Here is a 24,852-nt window from a genome sequence, read left to right as displayed (position 1 = left end):
GGTCAGCAGACCTGCCATTACCTGGCGTGTGACCTTGGATAGGTCACTTCAGTGCTTGGGCTCCAGAGCTGCTCATGGGAAGGTAGCTGACTGGGTTACTTTATAAAAGGTATTCTTGAGGAACAGTAGGTAGATATAATATGGGCCAACGGTGGGGTGGGGTGGGGTTGTTTATCTGTTTGTTTTCTATTAGGGACAGAATTTTGGAGAGAAGGTATGGAGAAAAATTGAGCCAGTTTTTTTCAAGAAAAGAGAGAGGAAGTTTGCCAGAGAGTATGGAAATACAAAGGGAGATATGTCTAAAGAGTGGTTCTTAATAGGTATGCAGGCTGAATAATGGTGCCCAAAGATGTCCTTGTCTTAATCTCCTGGACCTGTGAATCTGTTACTTTACGTGATAAAGAGGACTGTGCAGAGGTGATTAAGATAAACATCTTGAGATTATCCTGGATTAAATAGCTGGGCCTGGGATAGTCAGGAGGTTCATTAGCAAAAGGGGGCAGGAGGTCAGAGAAGAGAGATGTTATGCTGCGATGCGGGCTCTGAAGACAAAGAAGGGTCCACAGGCCAAGGAATGCAGGCTGCCCCTAATCTCCCAAAGCTGGAAAAGGCAAGGGAACAGATCGTCCCGTAGAGCCTCCAGAAGGCACGTAGCCCCGCAGACTCAGGACTGAAAGATAATAATTTGTGCTATTTCATGCTACTAAGTTTGTGATCATTTGTTACAGCAGCCACAGGGGACTGGTGTAGTAGGGATTTCTGTGTGGTATAGGATAGCACTTCTCCGTTTTTGTCAGGAAGGCTTCAGTAAAGTGTGCTCCCCCCTCAGTATGTCAGGAGTGCAGTCGGAGCTTCTCTCTGGGGTACGATGACGTGCTGAGGTCGGCATCCTGCCCAAGTGGGTGCAGCTTGGCTTCTGGAGGCTGAGCAACATTTGAATTAATTACATGTGCCACAAAGGTGCCGTGCTGGGTGATCTCAAACACCCCATGATTTCATTATTTCAGACAGAATGGCCTCTCAGATCTCACTTGAGGTGGGGAGATAAGAATTTTTGTGTGAAAAGTTAGGCATCACATATGAATACCCTTTGTAACCTGTAGAGTTGCACTAAAAACATAAGTTGTTATCATATTTTTAAAGAGAAAACAGGATCCTCAGTGAGCTGTGGCCTACTAAAGACCTCACCATTAGCTCGTCACAAAGCGGAGGGCAATGCCTGAGGTCTCCGGATGCACTGTCATATGCTCACTGTATGACGGGGCACTCTCACCTTTCAGTGTTAACTTTAAAAATCTGCATGTGTTTTAGAAGTGGCCTACGGGCTCCCCCTAATTCCCAATAACTGTCGCCTGCAGTAGAATTCCTAGTAACTGGAATGCTTAGGAAATATGTTCTAGCTAACTTTTCTGGCTAACCAAGTGTGAACCAAAAATGTATTGTTGTAGTATTCTTCCTGCCCAGAGGTTTTCCTAACATGAGTGGCTCGCTGTCCTACCAGGTGGTACGACCAGCAGGATAAACACCTTTTGGTCCATTTTTGTTAATCGTCAAGGCTCTCACTGTGTCTCAGCCGTCATTTAGGGCATTGGTCACTGTTTCAATACTGACACTGATAAGCTCCTTTGTAGTTTCTAAACCGCATCCACAAGCGTCATCTTGTTAAATGATGACAACTCTACCAGGTAACTATTATTTCTTCCATTTTTTGGATGAGAAAACTGTAGCTCAGAGATTTTGAGACTCACCTAAGTTCACACAGCAGAGTCAGAGTCTAAGCTTCAGTGTTCTGCGTCAACCCCGGTGTCTCCGTAGACACAGTCAGTGTGGTTGGTTGTCCTGGATCCCTCCCAGCCCCAGGATTTCCCCATGGATCAACCAGCCTTCCAGCAGGAGGCAGATGGCCCATGCAAATCTTGTGTTTTGAAGAAAGTGTGATAAAAATAACTATACTATACAAAGGTGCAGGTAGAGCAATCATGAGGCAAAGTGTATTTCTGGAGGCACCACACTCTGCCTGAAAGGGCAAAAGGAGAGAAGTGTAATCAGGACTCAGAGAGAGATGGTTGTGTGGAGAGGGCCACCCGGCAGGAGCCATGATCTTTAGTGGATGGACACAGTGACCCAGCAGAGGGGAGCTGAAGATAAACACTTAGCCTCCCTCCCAACTGCCTGCTGGTGCCTCCCATTGACCAATCCAACCAGAAGGCCAGGGAGCCTTGGATGTAGGCCGTGCCGGGCAGCATCCCAGGACACAGCTAGCAGGTGAGCGAGAGAGAATCCCGAGGGACAACCAGAGGCCATTTACACCCCCTGAAGCTCCCTTGTGTCCAAATTCCTGACATTCTCTATCTAACAGTATATCTGGTATGGCCACAACAGCCATGATTGAGCCAAACACATAGTAGGAACTTGTCAAATACTTTCATGCAATGATTTATTTCATAGAATTTCTTAGATCTTTTACAGTGGCATGCAAAGGCTAAGTTATTTTCTTGTGTGATTTGCCTCTTCTAAAAGAGGACTTTCCCACTGAAATCAGATAATGGGGCGGTTTTCCTTTCCCTGGGCTCTGGGCTTTTTTGTTACTTTTGTCTATATTACTAAATGCACAATGAATAACACGTGATGCCATGCAGGGGCCTGAGATCCTGGGCCTGCGATGAGGGAGAGAAAAAAGTGAAAGGAAGCGTCAGGCTGTGATTTCCTCCCTGGCTTAGGGGTTGGAAGACAAAGGTAGTGTCTCAGTGCTAAATAACCAGATCTCTGAACAAGCTTCCCTCGCTCCTCCCGCTCAGTAGATAGATGCCAGGCATTCTCTTGAAAGTGTTTTCACAACAGTTTCTGCCAAATAAACACACAGATGATATTCTCACCCCCTGGAGTGTTGACAAACAAGGAAGCAGAATGGGGAACTTCTGTAAGCAGAAATACTGTTCCAGACTAGGTAACAATCAATCCTCACAAGGTTTTTCTCTTTAATTATTTATTTCAAGCAAATAAATTTAAAGTGACTGCTTACTGTTTGGTGCTGCTTGGTGTCGGGGCAGATTAATTTTGGATTTACACTGGTCATTAAAGGAAACCGATGTTTATATCTTTACAGAATGAATTGTGGAAGTACAGGAACAAGCACAACAGAGTCTCTTTAAGTTTACTCCTCAGATGCATAGACTTGTGCCCATTCCAGAAAAAAAAAGGAAAAAAGCCTCAAAACAAAATACAATTGTCTTGCCTAGTGCATAGCATGGGCTTAATGAGATAAGTTACATAATCATCACAGCTATTCATATCCTCTGTTTAAGAAAAGTGTACAACCTCACCTTTTGCCATGTGACCAAAATGCCTGCTATGGGAAGGGTATGCGACCCACCCGTTAACCGTGGCCTTGGTCATCTGAATTACTTTAGCCGTTGGAAAGTCAGGGGAAATGCCACTCCCAAGCAGACACAGAAGAGGCACAACGCACATTTCCACTAGCCCTTGTTCCCGGCCTGTGCAGGGGGGAGTGCCGTGTGTCAGGCAGGGGCTGCTCCTCTCGCCCGAAGCCCAGGACACAGAAAGAGAAACAGCAAGCTTTGAGAAGGAAGCTGAATTGGTATGACCTCTTTTGCATAACTACTCAGTCGTCATAAATCCAAACTCCCCTTTAGAGGCATTCCAAGCAAATCAAAGCCAGCTGTATCTGAGATTTCATGTACAATATAAAAGGGTTAACACATTGTTAAGTAATTTGGTGGGTGATCCAAAAATACCTGAGATGGGTTTGATCTATCAAATGCTTAACAAAGATATGACTGGGGAGATTAGTGATCTGAAAAATCAGAAACCCTGGTCTTTAAGCCAGTTATATGTCCGAGTGAGTTTGTCAGGAACCAGCCTTGTGTGATTTAAGAGGCACGTGCACACATACACAGGACAAGACATCTTCCTAACCACTCTGTCTCGGTCCAAAAACGTCATGCGCGGTAAACTTCAGCCCGCCCGAGAAGTACAAAACAGAATGTGACTCTTCTAGAAGCTTCAACAATGCAACACTGCTGGTCACTGAGGAAACCGAAGATGTTTAGTCTGGGAAAGATAGAGACTCCAAGAGATATGTTCATTGCCTTCAAAAACATGAGGACTTTCCCCATAAGCAGGATTAGCCCTAATCTGTACAGAAACAGAACGAAACTGGGGACAACAGGAGACAGTTACCAGGACACAGATCTCAATCCCATGTCCTAGGGCGTTTTGTTAGGGCCGGGCAGACCCTGAGATTCAGACCCATCTGACCTAGATCTGGCCACCAGTGTAAAGTCCTAGTGACTGACAGGCAAGCACATTCACCATCGGGGTGCAAACACAGAGCCATATCTGGCAAGCCTGGAAGGGCTAGAGGAGCAAAGAAGCAAGGACCTCAGCAGAGTTAGTCGCAGGCATAAAGGTCAGAAGGGGGTCATGCCTTCAGGGATGGGGTGCTAACAGTAAGTGAACCCCCATGGCCTAGCCCTCTGATGGTGTGTCCACATCTTGGGCAGAAAAGCCAAGGGTGTAGAAGAATGAGAGGAGGAAACCCCCAAAGGCCCAAGCGAATCTGCTGAGATGCCCCTTTAGATGACAAAAAAAGGGGAAGGGAGAAAGCTGCTCTCTGCAAACCTGAGAAAGGTAAGCACGAGTCCCTTGCAGAGGAAGTACCAGGGTGTTCAGTCTGCAGCAGAAGAAACTCGGAGGAGTTTCAGCAGAGAAAAGCCCTGGATGAGGACTGGGCAGCAGGCCAAGGGTCCCCTGAGAACTACCTATGGAGGTAGGGGTGACGGGAGAGGGTGTCAGCCTCTGGAAATCAGGAGACCTGGTCTGGTGCCAGAGCAGGGCAGTTCGAGATGAGGCTCCCACGGCACTCATGCACACTGTGCCAGGCACTGTGCTGAAAGCTCCACATGTACTGCCTCCTTCACTCCTTACCAGCCCCCTGCGAGCTCAGTACTCTTATTATGCCATTTTATAGATGGCAACACTGAAGCATCAGAGGCTTGGCTCAAGGTCACTTAGCTAGTAAGGGCAGAGGCAGAATTTGAACCCAGGGAATCTGGCTGCTGAATTGTGTCCTTAACTAGGAGCCAGGAGCTCAGCCCAGAGGAGGAAAAACAGTGAGGCTGAAAAGCATATGAGGGGAGAAGGGTCTGCACAGGACCCCAGGACACAGGAGTCATGGAAGGGGCTCAGAAGGCTCCTCCTGACCCTGAGTCACCAGGTGCAGCTCGCACCTTTCACTCTAACTGTAACCTCGGTTTGCCAGGGGACACTGATTAGAAGAATTCTGTGGCAATCATAACTGTCCAACCATGTGAAGAGGCTGCTTCTACCAGCCAGTGTTCCCTGTTGCTCCAGATGTTTCAGCAAAGGCTGGACAATTACTCACCAGGAATGTCATAAAGGGATTTCAGTAATCCCTTAGTGTATTTGCAAAATCAGGCAGGGATGATGATTGGGGGCTGTTTACTGTTTTGTTATCCTTCATTTCCTCCCTGTCCTGTCCTCCAAAGGCAGACTCCAATCTAATTCAGTAATCCTACCTCAGTGCACGTCTAAGCCTTAATTATTTTCCTCCTCACCCGAACCTGCTCTTACCGACATTATACTTGGAGCCCGCTGAACCCTCCTGCACCCCAGCAAACACCACAATGATGACTGTCTTCTCCCAGAGGTCCTGTAAGCCTTCCTTAGTTAAAGCTGTGAAGTATTTTGAGACACTCGAATTAAAGTGCTGGAGAAAGCACAACACACATTTATTGCTCATCTTGGAAAGACAACAGCAATGAGCTTCCAAAACTATCTTTGAGTAACATAATCTGGGGGTAATGAATATGGATATTGTCAATAGTCACTTAGGAGCATGTTTTCTCTTGTACATATTGTCCCCTCCGGTGGATTTCCGACCAAGACAGGAAATGCCCCAAGCCCCTGCTTGCAACACTACAGCAAGCACCGAGGAGAATTGTACCGAGGGAACAGAGCTAGGAAGGAATCCTCGCTGCCCTCAACTTTTGTGCTACTCGAGTCTCTGTGTTTTTTTTCACCATGGCTTCTAATTGTCTATTAAAGAGAAGCCACCACCTCTCTAACAAGCCTGGTTCGTGGTTCAGTGTCCCTGTGACACTTTCTGACGAAGGCTGATCAGGATGAGTATCCCAGAGGCTGCCTCCAGACAGCATAGCATCCATGGTCACTGCCAGCAGGAGACAGCTGCCGGGAGGCCCAGCTGCCGGGAGGCCCAGCTGCCTGCCCGGGAAGAGAAACAGATTGGATCTGTCGGACTTGTGGCCCCATGGGGAAAATGGCGATGTGTTAGTTGGGGTTCTCCAGAGAAGCACAATCAATAGGCTACATATGTGTACAGATATATATGAGGTGATTTATTGTTGACATTGGCTCCCATGTTATGGAGGCCAAAAAGTCCCACAATTAGCTGTCTGCGAGCTGGAGAACCAGGAAAGTCAGTGTTGCATTGTAACTCAGTCGGAGGCTGAAGGCCTGAGAATCAGGAGGGACCAGTGGTCAAGCTCCAGTCTGACTTTAAAGGGAATGAGGAACACCAGTGTCCAAGGAGAGGCGAAGACAGAGTCTCAGCTCAGGCAGAATCATCAAATTCACCCTTCCTCTGCCTTTTCTTCTCAATGGATTGGACAATGCCCACCCATACCGATGAGGGCCATCTCCTTAGCCTACCAATTCCAACCCTAATCTTTCCCAGAGATACCCTCACACACACACACCCAAAAATAACATTTTACCAGCTATCTGTCATCCCTAATTCCAGTCAGGCTGACACATAAAATCCATCATCACAGGCAATATCTGGCTTCCCACACCAGCATTTTAGCCATGTCTGGTGGTGTAGGGCACTGGACCCCAACCCTGTCTTGCTAGAATCACCTGGGGAGCTCTAACAGATCCCTGTATCTAGGTTACACCTCACCTCAGTTAAATTGGGGTTTCTGGGGTAGGGACCAGGCACCAGTGTTTCTGAAAGACCCCTAGGAAATTCCACTGTGCAGCCAGGATGGAGACCACCGCCTCCCTCAGCAGCAGGTGCGCACTTCATGCACCTTGTACCTTCATCCTGGGACCAACTTATCATTGGGCATGATTCCTCAGTTCAGGGATCTCCAGCCCCAACCTCCAGCTGCAGACTTGTACGGTCCATGGCTTGTTAGGAACGGGGCCACACAGCAGGATGTGAGTGGCAGGCGAGCAAAACTTACCCTGAGCTCTTCCTCCTCCTGTCCTCATCCTCCCACCACCCCACTCCTGCCCATGGAAAAACTGTCTTCCATGAAACCAGTCCCTGATGCCAAAAAGGTCGGGGATGGCTGTGCAGGCTCAGTTAACTTTGCACAGCAGCTACAATGAGCTTTTAAGAATATAAATCATGTCACGTCACTCTCCAAAATAAAACCCTCCAGTGGCTTCACACTGTATGTAGCATAAACTCAAGCCCCTCCTGTTGACTTGAGGGACCCTCAGCAGTCTGACCCTGCCCACATCAGGCAGGAGAGCCAGGAGTAAGGACTGAGCTCCGTGAGTGGATGCCCCAGAGCCACGTGCTGGCTCTGACTTTATGGGCCCCGTGACTTCCACAGAGCGACTGGCCTCTTCCAGCTCTACTGCCTCATCTGTAAAGGCAGTTTTGTTGTAGGCATTAAATGAGTGGACACAGGTAAAGCTGTCACACAGCCCTCAGATCCTTCTCCTCGTGCTGTCCCAGTCATGATCACTCGGTTCCCAGAACAGCCACTCCTGTTTTCCACTGTGGACCACCTGCAGGAAGAGTGACACCTGGCACTCAGGAGCCAGTGTCACTATGGCTCCTGAGGGTCAGGAGCCTAACCCTAGTCCCCTGCCCCTTCATTACCCTGCCTGATTTCCTCTGCAGCCTGTATTCATTTGCTAAGGCTGCTATAGGAAAGAATGACAAATTGGGTGGATTTCAACAGAAATTGATGATCTCACAGTTCTGGAGGCTGGAAGTCCGAGACCAAGGTGTCGGCATGGTTGGTTCCTTCCAAGGCTGTGAGGAAGGCTCTGTTCTGTGGCTCTCTCGTAACCTCTGGTGCTTTTCCAGAAACCCCTGGTGATCCACGGCTTACAGATGTATGGCCCTGACCTTCACCTTCATCTTCACACCTTGTCCTCTGTGTGTGTGGCTCTGTGTCCAAATCTCTTTTTATAAGGACAGTCATACTGGTTAGGTGCCCACCCTATTCCAGCATGACCTCATCTTAACTTATTACATCTACAATGACTCCACTTCCATATAAGGTCACATTTTAAGGTACTGCTCATTAGAGCTTCAATATATGAATTTGAGGGGTCACAATTCAATCCACAACATAGCCCTAATCTCTTTCTGAAACCATCTGGTTCTGTTTCTCTACCTGTGTATTGTATTACATGCCTTGTCTTTCCTCACTGAATGTTATCGCTTATATTATTGGATTTTTTTCTGCAACAATCATGCTATGCTTTTGTAATAGGAAAAAAAGCTTTTCAGAAAAACAAAGCAAGCCCCCCTTTGCATTGCGACTTGGTTTACTTCCCATTCTACATGGGAAGCTCTGTGAGAATAGGTACCACGTCTCTGCACCCCTGAACCTAACACCTGTCTGGTGCATAATAGATGTTCAATATAGGCTGGCTGAATTGAAATTAAACAGATAATGCATTAGATTCCCCTCAAGAGCTCAAGCAAAGCAGGCGTTCTTGCAGCTCTTTTGGTATGCATGTGACACCTTTTCTCACAAATGTAGAAATATTTTTTAAAAAAGAATGTTGCTCACACTCTAGGCTTTTAAATGACTCTGGCATATACAGTGGTATTGAACTGGACTGGTATTTCAAGGTGTTGTCAAGATTTGCAACCCAGCATGGAGCAATACTGTAAGATAGGAGGAAATTTAAGCAGTAGGGCCATCCCCCGACTCCTGTGAACCAAACTGCCGCATTTCACATGATTCTCCTAATTAGGTTGTGTTTGCAAAAGCTTTAGAAGCAGACAAGTGTTACATTAAGTACTAAGTGGTATTCATTAATATTGGTAGATTATGTGGGCTGGTATTTATTACAGATGTAAATGTCCCAGGCTTATCCGCATAGTGCGATATTCAGCTGTACTTTACATTTTCCTTTATAGAAGTTTATAATGCTGCTGACTTCCAAAGAAAGTAGCTTCATGTAATTTTCTAACTTGACAAAACTTTTGAAGTCATCTAACACAATAGTTCTGAAGTCTATCAGATCCAACACCTCTCTTTTGTAATAAGTGAGTGCCACACTCCTTTTGATGTCCTGAAGCAAAACTCATGGAGAACCTGCCTCCAGATAACACATTTCAGTGTGTAAACACTCAGGCATGTCCAAATGAAACTGTCAGATGCATGCACTGTATGAAGAAATACTGAAAATGGGCCAATTCCAAATGGTAGACTGTTGCGCGTGTGCAGCGTGGGAGATGCAGTACCGTGTGGCCTTGCCCAGCAGGGGGTGGGGGGCGGGAGACAGGGGGACTGGTTTTCTAAAATGGAGAGGAACTCCTCTAAAGAAATTACAACCTTCCTTCAATTTATTTTATAGTTGTGTTCCTGAAAAATTCAATGAAATTGTGTATTAATACAACCACCCCTGAATCCTATGTGTTTATATGTAAAACTGAGTTAGGTTTTAGGTTCAGATCATCATAACCAGAATTTTCACCTACGAAAATGTCTGATGAGATATTCCTGTATGTGTAGTCTCTCTGGGGCCCACCCTCCAATGCCAGGAGCACTCTCCCATCCCCAGTCTTTGAAAGCAAGAAAATGGTCGCCAACATGTTTCACTAGGTCAAGCGAAAGCTTGAATTACACTATTCATTCATAATGGTGAACCTATTGGTTACCTTAATTCATGTATCTTCTGTATGAATAAGGATGGATAAATTAGAGCTCTGCCCATCATTCATTATGCTAAGAAATTTTAAAGTAATTATGACATGTTTTACTAGTCTTGATTTGTATTCATTTGTATTTTTCTGGTTATTAGGCTAAAATATGAACATTAAAAATATATTTGGGTGTGTACAACAAAGAAAAACATTTTTTATTTCATTTGAGAGCAAGGTTCCAAAACAAGTCCTAGAGCTAATTTTACATCCTTGTGTAAAAAATGAGGATGCTGTGTCCCTCAAAGGGCATGCCCAAGAATCACAGACCAAGTCTTGGCCAAGCCAGATAAAAAGTTCTTAGAGTTCGGACAGATGAGCACATTCCATGTTCCAGGCGTTGTCTTAAGCTTTTTTTAGACATAATCTAATTTAATCTTCACATAAACATTAGGCTGACTTTCTTATCCCCATTGTACAATTGAAAGCATAGTACAGAAAAGTAAAGGAACTTAGTCCAGGTCCCAGAGAAGCAAGTGGCAGTGTGCTGATGCAGACCAGCCTCTTCTGAACAACTATGCAACACAGAGCGAACTACAGACTGTTGTTTAGGAGTGGAGGGGACACAAAGGAGAAAATGCAACGCTCCTGTGTATGAGTAAACAGGATAGGCCAGTTCTGCCAGCATGCCTCTGAGTCATGGTTTGTTCCCCACTTAGTCTCATCTCTTTCCTTGTGTTTTTCCTGCAGATATTCATGCCCAGGAGAAGGCTGCTCTGGATCTCTCTGGACCTCTCCTAAAAGGGAGATCCCTGCGCACTAAATGAGCTCCAGAAGCAGCCACTAAGGCTTCCATAGCCCTCTTCCATCAGTTGACCTTCACCGGAACCCATACCACTCAGGATGAGTGGTTTCCTGGCCTCCCTGGACCCCCGGCGGGTGCAGTGGGGGGCTGCCTGGTATGCCATGCACTCCAGGATCCTGCGCACCAAACCAGTAGAGTCCATGCTGGAGGGAACAGGGGCCACCACAGCACATGGCACCAAGCTAGCCCAGGTGCTCACCACCGTGGACCTCATCTCACTTGGCGTTGGCAGCTGTGTGGGCACTGGGATGTACGTGGTATCTGGCCTGGTGGCCAAGGAAATGGCAGGACCTGGTGTCATTGTGTCCTTCATCATTGCAGCTGTTGCATCCATATTATCAGGTAAGGGCCTCCATGCAGGGGAAGGCCTGTGGAAAGCATGCTTGCCGTCCTATTGCCATTCATCCCACAATTCTAGAGTTTTGGCTTAACTATAGTAGCTACCCTTTTCATTGGTTTCTTGCTGCAAATAATTGTTCTGGTGCCTAGCCATCTCCCAACTTCCTGTTCCCTATCATGTCCTAATGGTTCCATTTTTATTTTAACTTTCCCTTCCATTGAAAGGTCAATTCTTTTATATGAGGGGACGGATAATATAGCTTGGATATAAATAATAAATAAAGGCTAGGAAGAGTAGCAAAATAAGTCAATAAATCTGATATGATTGGGATTTGATGAGCCTCAAACTGGTACTGCGACTCTGCAGCAGGAGGAAACCAAGCTAGAAATGCAAAGCCATTGTGAGACCCACGAAGCACCATCTGCCACACAGACTGATGATCTCCAGAGGTAGCACAACTAGCGCCTTCTCTTTCCTGGAGAAAGAATCATAAAACTCATTATCCTTTTTAATGAGGTACCAGGACCTAGCATTTATCATCTGTGAAATGGCTCTTCTCCTTCCTCCTCTCTTGAGCTGTGATCCATACAGTAATTTCCCAGAATGCCAGGGATAGGTCAACGGACAACTTGAATGAGAAGAAAAAGGAAAATGTTCTGCCTCTTGATGGTTATAATGCAAAAGCATGAGGTAGATTATGTGGTTCAACCCGCAAAGGGGTGAATGTCGTGGTCTTTTCAAATGTTTCATGAGACGTAGAGATGTGAACTTACTTTAGGAGGTCTGCGTGCTAACATATGCCATCACGGGAAAGTCTGCCTCATATTGTAAATCCAGACCATGTGGCCTGTGCACGTGGGGTGCACGGACTAGAAACATGCAACCAGAAAGCACGCTGGTTTGTATTTGACACCCTTTCAATTTGATGAGGGGAATATTTCCAGACTGATTTTATCTATCTTCAGTCATGGCTTACTTTTCTGCTAGTTTTACCACTATCTCCTTTTCTAAAGTCATTCTTTAATATGCATGAATATTTTAATAATTAAGGTTCCTGCAGAACAAAGGATATTTTTTCCTTATAGATGAAAATAAATTATTCGCCTAGATGAATTTCATGGATGATTAAAGTTCTATTAACTTGATGGCAATCATTTTCAAACTTACTTGGCAAGGAAATTATTTGGGAGAAGGCATCAGATTTTTACCATAAATTTATAGATCTAAAGTGTCACTGTCTAGAACAGACTAGCCATGGTAGGACCAAAGGCAGACCTGTAACCCGAGGGTCTACAGACGGCACAGGGTAAATGGCTGAGTCCTGCTCAGTTCATACAAGCTGCATGGTCTCCTCCCAATCCATCCTACTGGGACCCAGTCCCCCAAATCACGGTGATTCTATGAATGAGTCACACACATCTTATTCTTCATGATGCCACACTACATTCAGAAACCAGGACAAGGCCCAGTCCCACTGGGAGCCTGCCCCCATCACAATGTTCGTGGGTGCTGCATAACCAAGACACTTCTGCTACTCACGTGGGTCTAAGATTGGACTGGTCCATGCTGTAGTGCACCGCACCAAGAACCCTGATTCTGCGCCTGCTTCCAACTTTGCATTTAGTGAGGTCATGTGGTTAACCTGAAGTCAGTTATGGTGGGAGTATTCATACCACAGAACCCGGTAAATGCTACAAACCAGAGTTTGCTTGTTTTTAGGTAGTTGGGTTTTAGCTCCACCAAAGGCTCTGGTACTGCTGCTCAGTAACAGGTGCACCAAAAGAAAAGCCTGCTTCTCCCCCAATCAGGGACACGCCTTTCTCCAGATATGGCCACATTCATAACATTTCTCTACAAGGTATGATCCCTGCTGAGGCTAGCCAGAATCCTCCTAGAGCCCCAGCCAGGGCCAGGACCAAAACAACTTGTGCCAAAGTTAACATATTTATAGCAGGCTTCTTCAACCAGGCCTCTCACTCTATTATCCTTTGTCACTAAACAAAGAAAGTCCCCCTCCACTGTCTTCTTTCCACTCCCATATCATCAGCCCATATTGCCTCTCCCTTGACAGCTGCTCTGTATCACAATAATCATATCATGTGGTCCTTTTCTCCTTCTGGCTGGAAATAAAGCTGGTTGGACCCTGAGGACACCATTGCCCTGCCACCCAATCTGGGGAGGATGCCATTCCCACACTCCTCGCCCACTCACAAGGTCAGGGGAATCTGCTTCCACTGCCCCTTCCAGATCCCTGTTCTTCCTCCATCACATAAAGCTCCACCACTGCTTTGCTGTGTGGTCTTCAGAAACTTACCAAACCTCTCAAAGTTCTATTTTGTTTCACTCATCTGCAAAAGGAAGATAATAATAGAGCCTTACTGGTGGTGTTGTTATGAAGAGTAAATGTGAAAATATATGCAAAGATCTTGGCAAAATGCCTGTCAGTGACGAACATCCATGAAACTCATCTTCCTGAGGCTCATGCCCCCACCCCACAATGCTCACTTATTCTGATCTCCTCACCTCCCAGTCACTCCTCACAGTCTTCCTCTCCAGCCCAGCTTCTGCCATAATCCCAGGCAACTGGAATAGCCAGGCAGATAAACCCATCCACAACCTAGCCATAACTGGGCAGTGTCATGCCCGTGGCTCTCACCTCTACTGGTGCCACATCAGCCACCACACTTGTGGATACACCCTGATATTGTCATCACCTAGAATGGTTTTACTTCAATAACCTTAAACAAAAACGCTGCTCTCTTATAGCTCATTCCCTTACTGGGCTTGCTCCTAAACCCCTTTGATTCCCTGTCCATCATCCAGCCTCTGAAATGACCCAGTGAAATCTATCCCAGAATCTGCTTTCTCAAGTCTGCACCTGGGTGAATGAGCTCTTGGGAGAGGTCATTCAATCTCACATAGGAGCATACCACAAAGTTAAGGTCTCCAGCATCCCTTTGCTAGGTCCACAAGTTCTTTCACTTGTCCTTTGTCAAATCTTCTCAATGGTCTTCTACACTTTCATTGTTCTCCATTAGCCCTGCTCATTTTATATCTCTTCACTTAGAGCAGACAACCTTGATTCCTTCCAGATACCTGACATGAGCTCCTTAAATATTATGCCACCAAATATGTCCCTATACTATCACCCACACATGCCACCCTTCCTCCAGTTTCAGAGGGTAAAATGTCCTCACTTTCAAGTCAGTCAGTTCTTTGAGCCCTTAACCTTATCCTTTTACACTCTCAATAATCTTCCTCTCCAATTGTGTCTTCAGCCTCTCTTCAACTGGATTCTTTCCCAGGTCATGTCTCTCTCATCCTAAAATATAATTCTTAGGATCACATTATCCTCTAGCAACTTCCAATCTTCCTCCTCTCCTAATCATTCAGACTCCTCAAGAATGCTCGTTGGTGGCTCTTACCTCTGATTCATCCCTCAACCCACTGCTTTCTGGCATCTTCCCCCACTACGTAATGAAACAAAACTTACTGAGGTCACCAATGGTATGCCCTTTGCCAAGTCTTATTGATATTTTTTCTGCATTTATCTTATTGGAACTCTGCTATATTTGACAATGTGATGCCATCTATCTCGAGACATTTAATATTCTCTTGACTTTGTGTGAAAATATGAAGTTCTTAAACCTCTCTGATCATTTCTTCCCTTTCTCCTTCATGACTTCCCTTTCTCTATTTGTTCTCCAAATGTTGGTGCTTCCCACTCTATGCTCCCTCCAAGATGATTATGTCTTGTCTCATGGTTTCAACCGTCATCAATACCCGCATGCTTATATCAATTCATGTCTCGGCCATATACATGTCCTCCAAGCTTCACACTGCCTACCAAACATTTCCATCTGAATGTTCCAGAGACACTCAATTCAACCTATTCCAAACATAACCAGTTCTCTCTCTGTGAGAACATGAGGGTAGAGGTGATTCAGAAGTGGTGAGGTCAGTGGAAGTTGGTGCTCTCAATGAGTTCAAAAAATCACTGAAATAAAAATATCGAAGAAGTGTGCTAGAGGATAGAAGTGACACTGTAGAGTGGGATGTTTGAAATTAAGATTTCATAAGTGGCACAGAATTAATTAGTAATGTTAACTTTAGACTTGGAACCTGGCTCAGCCACTGACTACCTGTGAAAACTTGAGCGAGTTCCAGAACTTCTCTGAGCCTCAGTTTCTCCACTTTGAAAATGGAGAATAATACCTGCTTCACAGAGTTGTGAGGACTAAATGAGATGCCTGTAAAGTGCCTGGTACAATGCCTGACACATAACACTAAATAAGTGTTTATTTCGATCATGTGCTAAACCCTATACTAGGCGCTCACCATATATTATCACATTTAAAACTCATATCTCTTCAAGGTAGGTTTTATTATCTCCAGTTTTACATATAAAAAAATTGAAACTTAAATAACAGAACCTAGATTCTGTTTTCAAATTTCAAACCTAGATTCAAATTTATTTATTCCAACAATATCTTTGAACCCTGACTATGAATTTAAATCTCTTGAAGAATTTTTTTCTGAATAATGGATTGGAGAAGGGGATGGTCAGCTTTATTGAATAATAATTACATACAGTAAAATTTACCCTTTTAAATGTATAATTCTATGAGTTTAACCAACCCATAGAATTATGTAAACTCCCCATAATCAAGATACATAAGAGTCCCATCACCCTCAAATGATTCCTTCATGTTCCCTCTCTGTAGGTTTCTTCTCCTCCCATTCCAACCCCTGGCAGCCGCCCATCTCCTCTGTTTCTATAGTTTTGCTTTTTCCAGAATGTCACATAAATGGAATCATTCAGTATATAACCTTTTGAGTTTGGTTTCTTTTACTTAGCCTGATGCAATATAAGTTTATATTGTTTGTATCAGTAGGTTGTTCTATTTTATTACCAAGTAATATCTCACTGTATGGCTATACCACAGTTTGCTTATCCATCTACTAGTTGAATGACAGTTCGGTTATTTCCAGTCTGGGACTATTATGAATAAAGCTGTTGTAAGTATTTATGTACAGGTTATTGTGTGAACACAAGTTGTCATTTCTTTTGAGTAAATACCTAGAAGTGGTATTGTTGGGTTTTGCGGTAAGTGTATATGTAACTTCACAGCGAACTGCCAGATGTCTTTCCAAAGTGGCGTTATCTGTTCCATTCTCACCAGCTGTACACAAGAGTTCCAGCTGCCTGTTGCTTGCCAGCACTCACTACTGTTATGGGTTGTGTTTTTGTGGTTGTTTTGTTTGTTTGCCACTTTAAAACGTATCTAGTGGTATTTCAGTGTGGGTTTGATAACATTCTCGAATTATTATTATTTGGGGCATCTTTTTATGTGCTTATTTGCCATCCACATAGCTTCTTTAGTGAAGTGTCTGTTCAAATCTTTTGCCTACTTCTTAATTAGGTTCTTCATTTTTTATTATTTAATTTTTAAAGTTCTTTATGTATTCTGAATACAAGACCTTTTTTAGGTATGTTTTCACAAATATTTTCTCCCAGTTTGTGGCTCATCTTTGAGGGTTTTTTATTTCTGTTTATTTATTTTTAAATATACTGATGCCCAGGCTCCATCCCCAGAGCTTCTAATGTAATTGGACTGGGATAGAGCCTGGATTGTTTTTGTTTTTGTTTTTGTTTTTGTTTAATTCCCCAGAGGATTCAAATGTACAGCCAGGATTAAGGACAGCTTTATTATAGAAACCAGAACCTACCTTCTCTGCAGCCATGACCTATAAGAAGAGGAAATGTATGTTAGAGTAGAAACTATTTGGCCAGCAGATTCTTAAGAGATTTTCTTAGCCTAGTGGCCTCACTCTTCATACAATGCTAGCCTGCTTATAATATAAAAGAAAACTGACTAGGAGAGAGAGTGACTCTCTCTACAATTTGACAAGACCCAAAGTTACAATAACTTCCCTCACTCCTCCTACCAATCTGGCACCTACAGCATAGTTGCCCACAGCCCATCACAGCGGGGGGACACTGCAGAGGAAACGGCTTGTGCTGTCACCTTTGCCCTCTGTCCAAAAGGTCTGATCCACCCTTTAATAGCCCAGCAGACCACAACCAAACCCCATGCCAATTACCAGAGCTAAAACCCATTTTGTATATACCAGAAGAAGAAACTAGGGAGGGAAAATAGTTTTTCTTCCTGGTTACCACCTACAGCTCTGTTGAGAGACTGATGGATGGAGGAAAGATGGTTCACGAAGTTCTCTAATTCAGGTGACTGGGATGAAACACAGAGCAAAGCCACTACGTCAGTGACATCTGGCCATTATAAGCAACCTTCCCTAAGAGGCTCCTATGAACTTGAGTTCATATAAAAGACAGCTGGTTTTCTAAGTTTATTTCCAGTTCTCTTTTAATATCAAAAAATTGAACCCCCAAAAGAATATAGACCTGACTCCTAAGTTCATGCACTTTCTACAGTAACTCTTCAAGCTTGTATCACAGATGGTTTGGGTAAGGATAAAATGACAGTGCACACACACAGACAGCATCAGTCCCCTGCCCAGTGTACAATGCCAGTCATTTTTTATCATCTACTGAGAAGAAATAGTTGGCAAAAATCTAATAAGCTATAGCTCAATGTATTAGGTACCCACCATATACCACCAGTCCTGGAGCAGTACCAAAAATTAATAAGAAATTATCTCTACCCCAGAAGGCCATGGCTTATTGATGGAGATGAACACCAAACCTGAGAAGTCATTATGGTAATACTAGTAATAGTAATAATAGTAATAGTAGCAACAATAGCGACCATTTGTTGAGTACATAACTATGTACCAAAAGAGTTCTAAATGCTTAGCACATCATTTTACTTAATCCTCACAAAAAACCTTATGTGATAAGTGGTGTTATTATCTTTATATTAAAGATGAGAAAGTAGAGTCTTTTGAAAAGTTTGGTAATTCGCTTATGAGGTGACAGAAAAGGGGACAGAGTGAAAGCAGCCTTACTCCAGAGCTCCTTACTCACTTTGCTCCTTACTCACTTGGCTGTTCTGCTGCTGTATTAGCAGATTTGGATTAGGTTCAATTGTATAAAATAGACAACTAAAAGTGAGAGATAATTTCACCTATCTTTTATGTAAAAGAACTCTGAAGGGAGGCTGCTGCTGTGGCTCCACAGTCACAGGGTCTTGGGCTATTTGCTCTTTCTGCTCTGCCATCCAGATGTGTGGTTTCCACGCTCAAAGTGACTTTGAGGTCCAAAATGGCTGCTGCAGCTCCAGTCAGTATGTCTGAGTTCCAGAAGGCAGGAAAGAGAACAGAAAGTTGGGGCAGGTCACTTCCCACATTTCTGTCCCCTTTATAAGAACATTTCTCATGAGTGGGTTGTTTTTTGTTTTTTTTTTCTATAACTACTACTTACATTGCCTACAACCTAGACACTTGGCCACTTAAGTGAGGCTGAGAATGTAGTCTTCTGATTGGATATATTGTCAACCCCAGTATTATAGAGGTTCTGTTGATGGGGAAAGAAAGGAAAACTGGCTGTCCCTGCCAGATTCATAATGGATGTATGACCCCTAAGCCCTCCAGTTTGCTGAGGTCAATTTGTCCTGAAATATTTAAGTAAAATCGGTTCTGATTCCCAGTAATGCACAATTAGAAAATCTAGGGCCCCTTTAATAAATCTAGGGAGCTGTGAGCCTTACCTTTCTCCTACCTTTTCCAACCCTGAATCTCTGCTTCCACGGAGTCTCTTTTGTCTCCATTTTCCACTTCACTTCTCAATGCCCCTTTCTTCACCTCTTCATCCAACTAGATGACACCCCAGTTCTGCTCCCCAAAGAACCAACAAGGCAACATGTACATTGCATGTACAGCGGACTTTGTGAAAAGTTTGGGCCAGAGATGGGAGATACAGGGCAGTCCATTCCAGTGGACACTAAGCTTACAATTAAATACAGGACACTGTGATTCTTCCTGCATTTAGAGAATGTCAATCAACCCTCTCTTCTTGGCTCCAGCCTCCAGTCCCATTAATAGGCAGCCTTTCTCCTTCATACTCTTTAGCCTGCTCACTGTCAAGCCCTAAAGCTCGTTCCCTATTTTATCCAGAGCAGTTTGCTTATCTCTATCTCCCTCCAAGTTCATCCTGGTCATTTTTCAAAGACAATGATCTCCCAACAAAATAGTCCATCAAGATAATTCACTAAGCAAAATGGGTTCTTAGGGGAGGGACTTGGGGGCCAAACCAAGATTATATATATCATTTTGTAGGTGCTGAGAAGTTCGGTGGCATGACCAGATCTGTATTTTAGTAACAGTGGGGAGAGAAGAGAGGTGAAGAAATGGGTTGTATGCATACTGCATGGAACAGACAAGAGATTATGAAGCGCTGGGCCCTAACAGTGGATAGAAGGAGCTTAAGATGGAGAAAATTTGAGCATGGGTGGATGAAGGAGGCTGAAGGAAAAAAGATAAGTACTTTTTTTAGCTGAGAAAAGACTCAGAGTAAATAAGAATGTTTTTGAAATAATGTCATTAGAATAATTGATCTACAACACTATTCTGGTGACACAAAGTGAAAGTAGAAAAAGAAAAGTCCAGTATAGAGAGAGGACCCTCACAGAACACCCAAAGGGGTAGTAAATTAACCTTTGTGTGCAGGACACTGCAGATGGTGCTTTCATGCAGCACCTGCTGTCTGTGTTGCCAACACAGTGGAGGGAGGGGTGATTTTAGTTCTGTCCTCAGATGAGGAGCCAAACAATCGGAGGTTAAAGCAACTTCCTGAGAGGCGGGCAGAGATTTCATTGTAGAGCCAGAAGTGAAATCTAAGTCTGTAGGACCCAAAACTCAAGGTCTTCCATTTCAGCAAGCTGCCCCTGAGATCTTTGAAGCCAATATTTGTCATTAGATGTGGATTAATAAATTGCAGTAATGAGAAGGGCCTAAAAGGCAATAAAGAATCATCAAACCGAGTAGTCTTTTTCTCAGTCCTCTTAGTTTATGGTTTAGCACTAGGGTTTATAGTTCATATGTCCTGCCATCCTCAGCTGCTCTTTAGCATCTCTGACTCACCAGCAGGTGAGCCCGTGGTAGCTGAATCCCTGGGGAGGCGGTCAGGGGAGCAGAGCTCTATCAAGCAGATGCCTTTCCCACAGGGGAGGCTCCCAACGTCCTCCTTGGGCTGGATCTGGGCACCTTTGTAAAGTTTAAGCAGAGTCTCCTCATTCCAGCGGTCATCTCAGGTTGGATTTTTATGGCTAAGGAATATTTCTAAAGATTCAGAGTCTGTTTAGTTTGCCTGGTGAGTTTCCTTGTTTTGTTTTTAAGGGCAAACCATTTTCCCCTCCTTAAATTGAAACCAGACTTGAGAGGTGAACATCAGGAGATTCGTTCTTGTGCAACACCTTCTCACTGATCTAAGATCATTTATTCATTCCACAAACTTCCCCTGATTTGTTCCTCCAAACATGTCTGAGAACTGCTCTCAACCATACTGGGAGGTAGAAGAGGAACAACATTGAGAGGGTAGGGAAGGAGGGCAAAGACAAGCAAGTGCACACCAGTCTTCAAGCCTCTGGAAGATGAGAACTCCAAAATAGTGTTCAAACACACAGCCACATGTTGAAATTTTAATAATGATCACAGCTACTCCTGATATTTGTAAAGTCTCTGAGACAGCCTAACTTATTAAACACTCAATAAATGTGGGGTATCATTATTATTACTACTGTTTTTACTGTTATTAGGCAAATACTGTGCATATATCACTTCATTTAATACTCCCAACCCCCCTGCTAGGTTGATGTTAGTGTTTTGATTTTATGGTGAATCCTAAAAGCTAAACCACTGAAGACTTACAATGTGCTTGGCACTAGCTAAATACCAGTTGCATAATCCTCCCAACAAATTCTACAAAATAAGTGCCATTATTATACCCTTTTTGTAGATGTCAAAACTAAACCTCAGAGAGATTTGGTGACTTGCTGGGACCATAAGGCAGTCAGTGTCAAAGGCCAAGTCTAACCTGAGTTCTATCTGGCTCCAGAGACGCTTACCCCTAAGCTGCTTCATGCAGGCACACACCCCAAAATTCAAAAAGTAATCAAAGAATCAAATGAGTCAAGGAAACTCTCACTCTTATTGGGGTTTCAAAAAAAAAAAAAACCCTGTTGCTCATTGTATTCTATTGATTATGAGAGCACTTTTTTTAGCTCAAAACTTCTGTAACCCAGGTCACGAAAATGACTTCTAAGCTCTGTCACCTTTCTGTCACCTGTTAGCAGTGAGAAGGGTGTTGTGAAGTGCATGTAGGTCTTCTTTACAGGGCTGATTGACAGCTCTGTAGGAAGGATGTCAGTTACCAGTGCAGAGAAGGTGAGCATATTTTATATAATAGAAACTTGAAAGTTTCTCAAATTGCTGATTGTGAAAATGAGTCTCCTCCAGCAAACCCCAGAAGAACCAGGGCTTCTTTTACATCTTCAGCAGCCCCTCGTAGAGTGGACAGTGCAGACCAAGAGCACCTAGCATGGCTGGGGGCGGAGGGTGGCCACCAGCTCTGAGTTGCTGCAGAACACAGGAAAGAACTCAGAAAGAACCTGGAGTTGATGCACAGAAAGAAGACAGGCACATGTGCCACAATTGGAAGCACGGCAGCAGACAACAGGGCCTGGGTCAGAAGTCAGGACACATCAGATCTAGGTCCAGCTCTGTCCCCCAACAGCTTGGGACCCTTGGGCAAGTTGTTCACATCTCTTGACCTCAATTTCTCCCTCTGCAAAATGAAGAATTTGGATTACATTGCCTGTATGAGTTAGGTTTTGTTTGTTTGTTTGTTTGTTTTAATGAATCTAGGAAGGGATAGATTTATAAAGAAAGATCCAATACCTCAACTCCCCCACAACACACACAAACACACACACACACCAACCTCACGTAGCAATTAGTCCCTGTAGCTGAGCCCTGCTCTGCCATTCACTACTTTGTGTGACTTGGGAAGTCCACTTAACCTAGAGCATCCCCAAAATTACTGATGTGCCGACATGTTGATCCCTTAGCCCTCTGGGCAGCTGGCGGGGGTGACAGAGGGCCCAGGCTAGTCCGTTCTACCTGTGAGCAGCCTCACCCCCTTACACATGACCTCCTTCTCATCCCATACAAACAGTGTCATTATCTAGGTGTGTTCTGTCAGAAAAGACTGGGGAGTCCTGATAACCTGACTAAATCCTGGATTCATCATCTGTGAATACAAATATTAACAGCCTATGCATCATAACCATCTCATAAGATTAAAATTATATATATATATATATAAAGTGTTTAGTATAACTGGTGTGCATAGTAAATGTTCAGTAGTCTTTGCTGTTATTATTATTCTCCTACCACTACTACTGGCCAGGTCCCCAACTTAACAAGGCTAGATGTGTCCTTAATGCAGATGAGCAGTCCTGGTCTAAACTCTGAAGCTTCTCAGTGCATACCCAGCAAAAGACCCAGCAGGCCTGCCTCCTACCCTCCCTTTCTCCAGATGAACCTTGTGCAAAGAGTATGCTTTTACTTCTGAAAATATTTGCCTAAAAGGAATTGCCACTTCTGTGGCCCAGCCCCATTAAAAAATGCTATATACTTCAAAACATACAGAGAGGCTGTGCCTCAGAAAACAGGGAAATAAATACAATAATTATGAATTGTGATTAGTGCTATAAGGACATTAAACAGGTTACCATGACAAAGTGCTATCTCTGACCACGCGATATTTAAGCAGCTTCAACTCCGAGAAGTGAAATAGGCGCTGGAGATGAGTAAGGCACAATGGCTATGGAACAACCACTTGAGATGGGAATGCGGATAGAAACCCTTAAAGAGAAGTTATGACAAGTGCCAGCCTTTGCCTCAGACACCTGGTACAAGGCAGACTTTGTGCATAGAGTCCACCTGGCTGGCCTTGGCAGCTCAGGGGCTTTGCACGTGCCAGGCCCCCTGCTCCAAACATCCACATCCCTCCTCACATTGCCAGGTCGCAGAGGATGGTGCTAAGGTACCATGACCATCAAGGGAATCAGGGGACTCCTGGCAAATTGCATTGGCAATTAGTGGAAAATCCCTTTGATGAGATCACCAAAGCAAAAGGTATAAAAGAGCTAGGGGCCAAACTTGGTTAAATGGCTGCCATCAAAGAAGATAAATGAGAAGCAATGATGGAGAAAGAGAAAAAGTGGGCAGAGGAGTAAGAATAGAACTGATGGAAGAACAGCTTCTTACCCAAGGAATTAAAAGTGTAAGCCCTGGTGTCTCAGGCTTCAGAAATACTCAGGAAAGGCCATTGCCATGACAGCCCATGGATTGAAAGTAGCAGTTTCTGGGGTGTAGTGTAGACAGACACCACATTTCACAGAATACAGTTGCAAAGAGAAGAGGGACTCTCAAGCAGTAGGAGGAATCATTGACTTAACAACCCAAGGAATGCATTTATCTTGGAGACAACTTCTGCCTGTACTTTACTGAGCACCCATGAGTGTCTGTACATGTGTGAAAAGTAATGATTTGCTAATATGCATGACAAACATTTCATAGTAGACTTCACCACTGGCCATTTTCATGGATCTGGCCCCCCCAAAAAAATCCCTTGCAGAGTAGCTGAAAATGTATACATACATATATACATGCATACATATGTACATATGTGTATATATAACTTTATATGTATATATACATATACATATGCACACAAACATATTGTTAGATACTATTAACTCAGGACTTCAGTGGATAATTTATTTTGGAATAAATTTAATAGCTCTTGGTTATATTTATTTATCTTGAAACTTTATACCTCAGCTTGTAATTTCTTAGGCTTTTTAAGAAAATATCCAAGTTAATGAATTTCTCTTATACGTGAAGCATAGATACGAATGCCTGCCCCTTCGCAAACATTTCTCAGAGTGTTTTTCACTATGAGAGCAGGCAATACTACAAATTGGCCAAGAGCACTTGATATTTTCCTTGGAGGAACTCCTCTTTCGTGAAGGCACCAACAAATCCAGGGGAGTCGCTGTTCTCTTTACTAGAGTTGTCCTGCAGAAAAATCAGCTAAAATGCCACCAGCGCCTTTGCATTCAGCAGGGGCTGCCCGCTTGGAAACAACCCATCAGGACTATCTAGGGGAGAATCGGGAAGAACAGCAACCTGCAGACCCTTGTCCGCTGCACACAGGGACTGTGCACAGCACCATTTACCAAGCACACGCCATCCTTCCATCCTCATAGACCAGTAGGTGGCAACGTTCCTTAAAATACAAATTCCATAGTTATGCCCAATAGAATTCTTCTCAAATTTTGAGGGCCATGAAGTAGAAAGAGGGAGGGGAGAAGGAGGAAGGTAGACGTGGTAGGTGTTTGTATCAAAGGAGGAAGAAGAACTAGAAGGAGGAGCTCTAACCAAACCCCCACACCCGAAAGATTCTCTCCATCAGTCTTCCAATCCTGGGTCTCTGGCCCTGCCCCACGTCCCCTGCAAGTTGGCCCAATTTGCAAAGAAGTCAAGATGGCACCCCCTCATGTGAGGGGTTTCTGATGTCTCTGGGAAGGTCCTCCTTAGAGAGCAGATCCAGGCCCAAAAAAGATTTGCTGCGTCTCACCCTGCTGAACATCTGCTGAGACTGCAGCCTGTCCCAGTGGAAATTCGGTCCACCTGCGCCTCAGATGGGTTGAGGAGACCACAGGAGGGCTTGGGTGTGTTCTCTTGGTGTTCACCTCTAACTCT

At 44.2% G+C, this 24,852-nt stretch overlaps 1 protein-coding gene across 1 annotated transcript in view; it reads left to right on the top strand.

The window, feature by feature from the left end:
- The window catches only part of SLC7A14 (solute carrier family 7 member 14), a 106,263-nt gene that overhangs the window by 39,689 nt on the left and 41,722 nt on the right, over positions 1–24,852 (top strand). Inside the window, 1 exon segment of the mRNA XM_036015728.1 lies at positions 10,652–11,108. Coding sequence (XP_035871621.1) covers positions 10,805–11,108 — 304 coding nt within the window. The 5' untranslated portion in view covers positions 10,652–10,804.

This window comes from Phyllostomus discolor, chromosome 2 (genome assembly GCF_004126475.2).
Source record: "Phyllostomus discolor isolate MPI-MPIP mPhyDis1 chromosome 2, mPhyDis1.pri.v3, whole genome shotgun sequence".
In the NCBI taxonomy this organism is placed as follows: domain Eukaryota; kingdom Metazoa; phylum Chordata; class Mammalia; order Chiroptera; family Phyllostomidae; genus Phyllostomus; species Phyllostomus discolor.
This window is presented reverse-complemented; position numbering and strand designations above follow the sequence as displayed.